The 12,621-nt window shown below is 31.8% G+C and overlaps 1 protein-coding gene across 1 annotated transcript; it reads left to right on the forward strand.

The window, feature by feature from the left end:
• The first annotated feature begins 431 nt into the window (after positions 1 to 431).
• On the forward strand, positions 432 to 11,836 carry LOC139871367 (uncharacterized). The gene is made up of 2 exons (XM_071859084.1): positions 432 to 606; positions 11,340 to 11,836. The coding sequence occupies exons 1-2, from the start codon at positions 432 to 434 to the stop codon at positions 11,834 to 11,836; spliced, it is 672 nt and encodes a 223-aa protein (XP_071715185.1).
• Positions 11,837 to 12,621: the final 785 nt, after the last annotated feature.

Consider the following 12,621-nt stretch of genomic DNA (forward strand, 5'->3'; position numbering starts at 1 on the left):
GTTTTTTGCTTTAAAAAAGTACTTTATACGAAGATTCAATATATAAATATAGAGATGTTTAGCATCTGAATTTATAAGGACTTTGAGTTTGAATATATACAAGAATATACAAGATACTATAAGACTCTCATTAACCCGGCGCGATCGATCGGGCTTCTTTTGGGTGGATCACGCCCCATCGCGCCATATCGCGGCGCCATCGGAGTAAATTTGGTCCGGCGTGATGGTTGGATCACCGGAAAAAAATGCAGGGGTGATGGGGGTGACCGAATGAGATGAAGCCACGTGGTTAATTGCAACGGATATATATCCGTTAGAAATTAATTTTTTTTTCTTTTATAAATATCACATTTATACACAATTTTTACACACACTTCTTTCATTTCAATACTTCTTAAATATTTAAAATATTCAAAACTTCTCTAAAAAAAATGTCACAAATTTTGTTTAATGCTTTTGATAAGTGGGATTCCGATGATCTTGAAGATTTGAAATTTTTACGAGCAACGGCCGAAGAAATTGATGCTGAAGAGGTTGAAGAACATGTTAACAACGAACGAGTTCCACGGTCTCGAACATACATTCATAGAGATCGTGAACAAGCAGGTGAAATGTTACACAAACACTATTTTTGTGAATCCCCAAAATATCACGATCGTCACTTTAAAAGACGTTTTAGAATGAGTAAAGATTTATTCTTACGCATCACAAATGATATAATTGCTTACGATGTTCAACCTTTACCAAGACATTTTGAATTTTTTAAACCAAAAATTGATGCTCTTGGTCGACAAAGTTTTTCAACGATACAAAAGTGTACATCTGCGTTGCGTCAATTGGCGTACGGTACAGCAGCGAACATGTTTGACGAATACCTGCAAATGTCCGAATGTACATCTATAGTATGTATTGATATGTTTTGTAAATGTATTTTGGAACTTTATGTTGATGAATATTTGAGGAAACCTGTAACGACCCGGAAATTTCCGACCAAATTTAAACCTTATCTTCTATATGTGTCCGACACGATAAGCAAAAACCTTAATATTGAGTCTAGAATGTTTAAAATCTATGTTCGGATAATTAGTTACCCTTTGACTATGCTCAACGATTCACGAACTTTTAAATTGTAAACAAAGATGTATTTATAGATAATTATATATATGTAAATAATACTACATGATATATTATATGTATCAATGAACTACTGAGTGATTTAGTTATTATGAGAGATAACTAAAACTTGTTATTTTGAATATATATATATTATATGATTATTAGATATGATATATCAAGTAAAATATAATATTAATATATTATATTTAATTACAAGTTTAAATATAATTGTTATATTAATATTATTATTACTTTATTAACATTAAAATTAATATCATTATATAATGATGAAAATTTATACATTGAAATGGTTATAATTATTATCAATTGCGTTATCACTAATTTGATTGTTATAATAATTGGTAATATTAATAATTAACATTTATTATTAGTATGTTTATTACAACTAAATATTATTATTTGTATTATTAATAGAGGTAAAGGTAATACAATTATGTTTGTTAAATATAAAAAAAAAAAAAAATCTAAAAATTATGTATATATAATCGATTATATGGATCCAGAAATATAAACAAACACATATGTATATATAAGGTATGGTTGTATATATATAGATATATATACAGATATAAATATATATATAATTACTGATATATATGTATATAATTATACACAAAATACGCATTACACTTATGGTATCCTAAGTCTGTTTCCATCAACATCAGTTATCTATTTCATTGTCTTTATTGTATACTAAAATTAAATCTGATGATTCCATAAACGAATACAAACGAAATCTGTTTAAGTCGTCTTCTACTTTTTATTTTTCTTACTCGTGGATTGATTCCCTTTGTCTCCAATTTGGTACCAGTCCTTCTCAGTCACGATTAGAAACAGAGAAACTCAATTATTTATATCACCAACACTATAACTATATTTGTGTTCTTGTACAATTGCAAGACCTGAACCCACCTATTAAGATTGCTACTATTCGGCTATGGCAACCAATGAGGTTTGGTTCATCTACTTGTTGTTTTGTTCAGTCCAGACCATCACTTTCGTGACTACTTCCTGCATCTGGTGCTCGACAAAATCACACACACAAACCACAGAATCATCTTCATCAAACCTCATGAATACCCACTCCATCTTCAACCTCGAAAACCACCATCGTGTTTCATCGCTACTATTGCAGTTTACTTCCGTTTCTTTTCGCTGTAAAACACGCCACAACCGCCAACAATTAAACCCATTATAACCCCTTTTGTCACTGTTTCTCACTCGCAAGAATCACCATCGTAAACCGTCTTCCACCTCCATTCATCACATACACCCTCAGACATCCCTCTTTCTCTCTACCACTTCTATTTTTTTCCGATTCCTGCTGCTACTGTTTTTACGCTATTATTTCTTTCTGTTTTGGCAGCCGTGAAACAACCTTAAACCATCACCAAAACCACCGCACAACCACACCTCTACTGCAATCATGTTATTTTCTTTTACTGTTTCTGTCGAGCAAGCCAATCCACGATTTGCTATTTCTAATTTTTTTTTTTTTAAAACGTGAATGGAAGTGGTAAACAATATTGAGCTGTAAAGATAATTTATCATTAAAGATGATGAGCTGTAAAGACTATAGATAGCGACGGCATTGGTTCCTGATATATATTCCAAATGAAATAAACTTGGACATTTAATTTGTTTTGGATCGGGTTTTATGTGGACTCACATAATTTATCTTTTGGGCCATTAATTGCTACCTGGGCCATTAATTGATAAATTGGGTTTATGTAAGTTTGGGTTGTGAGTTTAAGAAGAAGGAAAACAGAAAACGTCGGGTTAAGAGAATTAGTCTGCGAACTAAATCAGAAAAAAAAACATGATCAGAGTAATGGTTGGGCGTATGTTAGGGAATAGAGAGGTCGCAGGTTCGAGTCTTGTATTGGATATTTTTTTAGGAAAGCTATTTTAAAGGTATACACCTTACTTCCATTATCATTATTATTATTATTATAATTGTTATTATTGTTATTATTATTACTAGTATTAATTATTATTGTTATAATTGTTATTAATAATATTATTATTATTATTATTATTAAAATTATCATTTTACTATCAAAAGTATTTTGATTAAAATTTTCATTTGTTTATAAAAACTATCGTTATTATTAAAATTGTCATTTTTTTAAAAGTATCATTTTTATTACTTTTATCAATATTATTATTATTATAAGTATTATTAATTTTATAAGTATTATTATTTTATTATCATAATTATTATTATCATATACTATTATTATCAATTAATATTATTCCTATTAATAATATTATAACAATTAAATCACTAATAATACATAAATTTGAGATTACAATTATATGTGTTAATATATACAATTAATATAGGTTCGTGAATCCGAGGCCAACCCTACACTTGTTCAATGATGATATATGTATTTTTACTACAAAATACAGTATGGTGAGTATATAGTCCCTTTTAATCTCTAAATATTTTTGGGCTGAGAATACATGCGCTGTTTTTATAAATGATTTACGTTATGGACACAAGTAACCGAAAAATATATATTCTACGTTGAGTTGTACCACTGACATACTTCCCTGTAGCTTGGTAACTACTATTTACAGCGGTATTGTAAACACGAATCCTGTTGATAGATCTATCGGGCCTGACAACCCCAACCGGACTGGACGACCAGTATTCAACGGTTGCACAGTACTTCGTTTTGTGACTACACTTGGTACAGTGTAGTAAGATTTCATAATAATGGGAATATGCGACGTGATTAAATGTTAAGTATGGTTACCAAGTGCTCAACCACTTAGAATATTTTTATTAAATGTTTATATATGAAATCTTGTGGTCCATTGTTATAACGCTGCTAGCATCAAACCTATATATCTCACCAACTTTATGTTGACATTTTAAAGCATGTTATTCTCAGGTACGAATTAAGTCTTCCGCTGTGCATTTGCTCGTGTTAAGAACATTATTTGGAGTCGATCATCGCAATGGAACCAACTGTTGAAGACTCCGTCCGGATGGATTAGTTCGGGTTACTACAGTTGGTATCAGAGCGTTGGTCTTAGCGAACCAGGCCTTGCATTAGTGTGTCTAACTGGTAGTTGTTAGGATGCATTAGTGAGTCTGGACTTTGACCGTGCCTGCATGTCAAAAGTTTTGCTTATCATTTCTAGTCGTAAATTATTTGCTTATTATCCTTAGGGAATTGCCTGCTTATCATTCATAAGTCTAGACACGTCTTACTGCATTTAGTGCATCGATAGTGTATAGACAAAATTCATATCTTAGCATATCTGTTACTTTAGACTTTAGTTGACATCTTTTCAAAGATTCTCCGTAATTTACGGGATTTTGGTATTATATATACATATGTAAAGTATGTATAGAAGAATATCAAATCTAACTTCTATAATCTATTTCATACCAAAAATTCATTTTTCCGATTATACAAGATGGATTCCGCATCTAGTTCGAATTCCTCAGATTATGACAGCTATGTCGATATGGATTTTCATTCAAGCTCCGAAGGCAGCATTACCGGAATGGATCAACCAATCTCCCATCATCTATTCTGGATGAATTGGGGGTGGGTTTGTAATATACTAAGTCACTGGAGACATGAAGAGGGTGATCCCTTCCATCCACCAAATTGCCCTCTTGGCGATGAACCTGAAGCACTTACCGGCGAACCTGTTCGAGAAACCATTTTCTCTCTCATTTCTAGAGTATCTCGTCACGATTATATACTATCCCATATTTCAGATCTTGTTCATTCGCTCACTCCAACCACCAATCATCCCGGTGTACTAGCAGAGGTTAACGAACTTCGCGCTCGCGTGACGGCTTTGGAAAATATGGTGCGAAGGTTACAAACACCAGCAGCAGCACCAGCAGCATAATCCGTACCACCATCATCAACACCGACAGTACCCATATCACCCTCAACCACAACCGCGTCGTAAACCTCAACATCACAATTTGTACCTCGGATATCAACATCACACACCTCAATATCCCTTTCTGTACTTCGAGTATGATCTTCGTTTTACATATCATTCTATATCGATTATCTTCGCTTTACTTATCGTTCTATCTCATTTATCTTCGTTCGACATGGTAATTATGTAATCTTTAATGTTTTAGAGATCATGTAATCAAGTATTAACGATAAATCAAAAAAAAAAAAAATTTTAATATCTTATTGACTCATTAGATCCATGATTACATCTGAAGAAAATATATATACAAGTATATTTTCATAAAGATTGTAATTAAAAATTCTTTCGTACAAACTGTTAATGATGAAAATATTTTAACGGGTAGGTAGTACCCGAGGAATATTTAGATCTCACATTAATAAGTTACAGTGTATATTCTTCGAATCTGATTCAACGGTCATTTGCTATCCTACTTACAATCACCGATATACGTATCTGTTCACCCCAGATTTACCATTTCCATTTCAATTTCAAATTTGGATTTTTATCTATCAGAATCCAACAAGTGGCATAAAGAAGAAACATTGGACAAATTAAAAATTGTTAGAAACACACGAATTAACTAATTGAAATCTGTTAAGGATTCCACGCTAACTGTTCCTAGTTAACTGTTCCCAGCTAACTGTTAATTCCGTATTACATTTTATCGCAATTTAGTTTATTGTCATTTAAGTTCTGTTATTTATTTTACGCACTTTAAATAACGGGACACGTATACAAGGTTTCGACCTATCATATCGACCCATCTATATATATATTTCGGAACAACCATAGACACTCTATATGTGAATGTTGGAGTTGGCTATACAGGGTTGAGGTTGATTTCAGAATATATATATGGTTTGAGTTGTGATCAATACTGAGACCGGTACACGGGTCACGATACGTATTAATTAATTCGAATATTATATATTAAATTATATATGAATATATTGGACTAGTGGACAACTGGACTATTGGACTGCTAACTTTGGACAATTAAAATGAATTAAAATATTGATTATAACATATGAAACTAAACAATTCTTCAAGTTTGCCACTTGATTTCATCCTAAACCTCATTTGTATCTCGACGTTTACAATCCGCGTACAAACCTATCAGGATTCTTGAAAATACCTCAATCGAGAAGTTGAACCGACCGCACTTCATCTACAGAAGAAAAGATCTATACACATGAAAAACTCTTGAACCCAAAGTCATAGTTTAACACGTACCGTGACGAATTCTTTAGCATTTATTAGCAAAAACAACCTTACGATTCCTTTTCAAAGTAGCCAATTTTGTCACAGCTTCAGCAGAACAACTTCGACCTTTCATTCGAAAAAGTCTTATTATAACTTTGATATATACGATTGGTTTTCCTCATCGTTACCGGGGAACCTTTCATACTCCGCCATTTTATCATCAGCATTTAATCATCTAAAAACACAATTCGCCCAAAAACACCTCGGATTGATAATCGACGATTCAGATATGACTGCATTAAATGCAGAGGAAACAGTAAAATTTTAGATGGCCTAAATGGCCAAAAGTTTGATGATAAAGAAGGGAATGTTAGGAACGCTCGATAGAAAATTTAGTGCTAAAAAAAAAAAATGGATTGAGCTAACCGTGAAGGAAACAAAGAACAAATACAAGGAATGAACCTGCCTTCAAATAATGCAAATGATTCAGTGTCTGTTGAAACCGTCAGTATGAACCCTACTCCTTATTCTAAACTTTTTCAGATGATATTATTCATCATCATCTTATCTTAGATATTATAAGATATTTTCATATTTTCCGCTATACATATTCTCCATATTTCTAAATATATTTTCACAACTGTTCCTATCTGCAATCATCTATCTCCCCGTAATGTCTGCGTTACAACATAAAAGAAACTGTGGTAGTTTCTAAATTCTGAAATCTTCAAGTTTAAAATATGAATGTTTTGAAGCAGTGTTGGGAACTGATGCGTGAATTAGTATAATATAATGAAACTTGATCAACTTCATTATATTACAGTAAGTCATGTTGCGTTTCTAATGGAATGTGATGATTCACAGTACCATTATCATGTGCCATGTTACACGGCTCTTACAATCTATCCAATCTCTAAACATATCAAGAAAATATTCTCTTGATGATTCGGTCTTTTCCAGGATATTCTAGTAATTTGACAAATCAAAAATCGTGCCATTACCAATTCTCTCTTAGGACATTAACTATATTCATTTCGAATTTCATACCTACGAATTCCGGACCATTACAAAAGATGCTTAGTTGAAAAGGAGGAAAAGAAAAAGAATGAAGCTCCGAAATAGAAATTGGAGTATAAATCGCAGTAAATGGAAGAGAGTATTAACTGTGGATGATAATGATTATAGAAAACAAAAGCAAGGACATCGAAGTATAAGGGAAGATATAAAACCCAATAATCACCCAGAAACTACAAACCGTGTATATCAATACGTAATGCGACGTAAAGACACGGGAGAATAAGAAACATTATAATTCCAAGAAAATCATAAAAGTAAATAGATTCTTCTGGCTGCAAATGAAAAAGAAGAATGAAAGATATGAAGGTTAGAAGTATAATAAGAATCAGGATTGGATGGAACATATTAAGAATGAGTAGAGGAAGAAAGAATAAAAGGTGTGGAGAATAAGGAAAACGAAGGGGGTGGATTTATAGCAATATATCCGACAGAGAAATCAGGAACAGATTATTGCATTAATTAAAGAAGATTTTGATTTTCTGAATCGCCGAAGAATCAAATCTTGTTACGTAATATTTTCTTTAAATCCCATAAATCCCGGAAATCAATCATAACCACGTCATCGGTTAGAACGAATCCATATATACTCAATTCACTCTTCTGTGATAGTTTCACTCGTGCGCTTCATTTGATCCAACCGTTTTATCTATACCTCTCAATAATGATAAGACTCTATTATCATCTCATATTTGTCATGAAAACATTCCTATTGTTATTTATGATAACCTCTACCAAATTTCGGGGACGAAATTTCTTTAACGGGTGGGTACTGTAACGACCCGGAAATTTCCGACCAAATTTAAACCTTATCTTCTATATGTGTCCGACACGATAAGCAAAAACCTTAATATTGAGTCTAGAAAGTTTAAAATCTATGTTCGGATAATTAGTTACCCTTTGACTATGCTCAACGATTCACGAACTTTTAAATTGTAAACAAAGATGTATTTATAGATAATTATATATATGTAAATAATACTACATGATATATTATATGTATCAATGAACTACTGAGTGATTTAGTTATTATGAGAGATAACTAAAACTTGTTATTTTGAATATATATATATTATATGATTATTAGATATGATATATCAAGTAAAATATAATATTAATATATTATATTTAATTACAAGTTTAAATATAATTGTTATATTAATATTATTATTACTTTATTAACATTAAAATTAATATCATTATATAATGATGAAAATTTATACATTGAAATGGTTATAATTATTATCAATTGCGTTATCACTAATTTGATTGTTATAATAATTGGTAATATTAATAATTAACATTTATTATTAGTATGTTTATTACAACTAAATATTATTATTTGTATTATTAATAGAGGTAAAGGTAATACAATTATGTTTGTTAAATATAAAAAAAAAAAAAAATCTAAAAATTATGTATATATAATCGATTATATGGATCCAGAAATATAAACAAACACATATGTATATATAAGGTATGGTTGTATATATATATAGATATATATACAGATATAAATATATATAAAATTACTGATATATATGTATATAATTATACACAAAATACGCATTACACTTATGGTATCCTAAGTCTGTTTCCATCAACATCAGTTATCTATTTCATTGTCTTTATTGTATACTAAAATTAAATCTGATGATTCCATAAACGAATACAAACGAAATCTGTTTAAGTCGTCTTCTACTTTTTATTTTTCTTACTCGTGGATTGATTCCCTTTGTCTCCAATTTGGTACCAGTCCTTCTCAGTCACGATTAGAAACAGAGAAACTCAATTATTTATATCACCAACACTATAACTATATTTGTGTTCTTGTACAATTGCAAGACCTGAACCCACCTATTAAGATTGCTACTATTCGGCTATGGCAACCATTGAGGTTTGGTTCATCTACTTGTTGTTTTGTTCAGTCCAGACCATCACTTTCGTGACTACTTCCTGCATCTGGTGCTCGACAAAATCACACACACAAACCACAGAATCATCTTCATCAAACCTCATGAATACCCACTCCATCTTCAACCTCGAAAACCACCATCGTGTTTCATCGCTACTATTGCAGTTTACTTCCGTTTCTTTTCGCTGTAAAACACGCCACAACCGCCAACAATTAAACCCATTATAACCCCTTTTGTCACTGTTTCTCACTCGCAAGAATCACCATCGTAAACCGTCTTCCACCTCCATTCATCACATACACCCTCAGACATCCCTCTTTCTCTCTACCACTTCTATTTTTTTCCGATTCCTGCTGCTACTGTTTTTACGCTATTATTTCTTTCTGTTTTGGCAGCCGTGAAACAACCTTAAACCATCACCAAAACCACCGCACAACCACACCTCTACTGCAATCATGTTATTTTCTTTTACTGTTTCTGTCGAGCAAGCCAATCCACGATTTGCTATTTCTATTTTTTTTTTTAAAAAACGTGAATGGAAGTGGTAAACAATATTGAGCTGTAAAGATAATTTATCATTAAAGATGATGAGCTGTAAAGACTATAGATAGCGACGGCATTGGTTCCTGATATATATTCCAAATGAAATAAACTTGGACATTTAATTTGTTTTGGATCGGGTTTTATGTGGACTCACATAATTTATCTTTTGGGCCATTAATTGCTACCTGGGCCATTAATTGATAAATTGGGTTTATGTAAGTTTGGGTTGTGAGTTTAAGAAGAAGGAAAACAGAAAACGTCGGGTTAAGAGAATTAGTCTGCGAACTAAATCAGAAAAAAAAACATGATCAGAGTAATGGTTGGGCGTATGTTAGGGAATAGAGAGGTCGCAGGTTCGAGTCTTGTATTGGATATTTTTTTAGGAAAGCTATTTTAAAGGTATACACCTTACTTCCATTATCATTATTATTATTATTATAATTGTTATTATTGTTATTGTTATTATTATTACTAGTATTAATTATTATTGTTATAATTGTTATTAATAATATTATTATTATTATTATTATTAAAATTATCATTTTACTATCAAAAGTATTTTGATTAAAATTTTCATTTGTTTATAAAAACTATCGTTATTATTAAAATTGTCATTTTTTTAAAAGTATCATTTTTATTACTTTTATCAATATTATTATTATTATTATAAGTATTATTAATTTTATAAGTATTATTATTTTATTATCATAATTATTATTATCATATACTATTATTATCAATTAATATTATTCCTATTAATAATATTATAACAATTAAATCACTAATAATACATAAATTTGAGATTACAATTATATGTGTTAATATATACAATTAATATAGGTTCGTGAATCCGAGGCCAACCCTACACTTGTTCAATGATGATATATGTATTTTTACTACAAAATACAGTATGGTGAGTATATAGTCCCTTTTAATCTCTAAATATTTTTGGGCTGAGAATACATGCGCTGTTTTTATAAATGATTTACGTTATGGACACAAGTAACCGAAAAATATATATTCTACGTTGAGTTGTACCACTGACATACTTCCCTGTAGCTTGATAACTACTATTTACAGCGGTATTGTAAACGCGAATCCTGTTGATAGATCTATCGGGCCTGACAACCCCAACCGGACTGGACGACCAGTATTCAACGGTTGCACAGTACTTCGTTTTGTGACTACACTTGGTACAGTGTAGTAAGATTTCATAATAAAGGGAATATGCGACGTGATTAAATGTTAAGTATGGTTACAAAGTGCTCAACCACTTAGAATATTTTTATTAAATGTTTATATATGAAATCTTGTGGTCCATTGTTATAACGCTGCTAGCATCAAACCTATATATCTCACCAACTTTATGTTGACATTTTAAAGCATGTTATTCTCAGGTACGAATTAAGTCTTCCGCTGTGCATTTGCTCGTGTTAAGAACATTATTTGGAGTCGATCATCGCAATGGAACCAACTGTTGAAGACTCCGTCCGGATGGATTAGTTCGGGTTACTACAAAACCAACGAGTAGTGATATAGCTCGTCTGTATAGCGCTCATGAAGAAAAGCACGGTTTTAAGGGAATGCTTGGAAGCATCGACTGCATGCATTGGCAGTGGAGGAATTGTCCAGTTGCTTGGAAAGGGCAATATACGAGTGGTCATCAAAAACACCCAACCATTGTTCTTGAAGCCGTTGCTTCATATGATACGTGGATTTGGCATGCATTCTTTGGTGTCGCGGGTGCTAACAACGATGTTAATGTTTTGAATCAATCTTCGTTGTTTGATGACATCAAAAATGGAACTGCACCATTTGCACCATTTACTGTAAATGGTAATACTTACACAAATGGTTATTATTTAGCTGATGACATTTACCCAGATTGGGCAACATTAATCAAGGCGTATTCGACCCCAACCGAAGAGCCCCGTATAAAATTTAAACGCTTTCAAGAAAGTGCACGCAAAGATGTTGAGAGAACATTCGGTGTTCTTTAGGGTAGATTTAATATTCTACAAATGGCTGGACGACCACAAAGTGTCAACAAGTTGAGACGAATATTATATTGTTGTGTGTTATTGCACAACATGATAGTTGAGGATAATGGCTTCAACATTTCATGGCTCGAGGAAGAATTACTTAACACTAGAGAAGCTAATCCTAACTTTGTAAGGAATCGATCTACAAGTCGTGATGTAAGAGATCAAGAAATACGAGATAGAAACATTCATGACCAACTCCGAGAAGATCTCACTCAACACATTTGGGACCTTCCACCAAACTTTAGAACTTTAAATGCTTAATTTAATTTCAGTTTGATTTGTGTTTAGTTTCAGTAATTTGAATAATTTGTAATCATTATCTTTAATTTGAATAAATTTTAATCGTTATCTTTAATTTTATTCATAACTGAGCAAAGATGCTTTAAGAAAACTGAGATGATTTGACATAGCATAACAGCTTTAATTAAAGCTGTATGTAACAGAGATTCCTCGACTAAAGCTGATGAAGACAGAGATTCTTTAATTAAAGCTGATGAAGACAGAGATTCTTTGACCTGAATCAGATTTGCTTTATTAAAAGTTGTATATTAATAGATGTATTCAACAAGGGTGTTTATTGCTACAACTACCTACTACCTTCTACCTCTATAAATAGAAGTCATTATTTCTCATCAAACCACACATACTTCAAAACTTATCTACTACTTCTCTACTACTTCAAAATGAGTCAAATTCATGTTTTGGTCCAAGTGAACTACGGTGGAGAATTCGACCCTCAG

The sequence above is a fragment of the Rutidosis leptorrhynchoides genome, chromosome 10 (assembly GCF_046630445.1).
Source record: "Rutidosis leptorrhynchoides isolate AG116_Rl617_1_P2 chromosome 10, CSIRO_AGI_Rlap_v1, whole genome shotgun sequence".
Classification (NCBI taxonomy): Eukaryota; Viridiplantae; Streptophyta; class Magnoliopsida; order Asterales; family Asteraceae; genus Rutidosis; species Rutidosis leptorrhynchoides.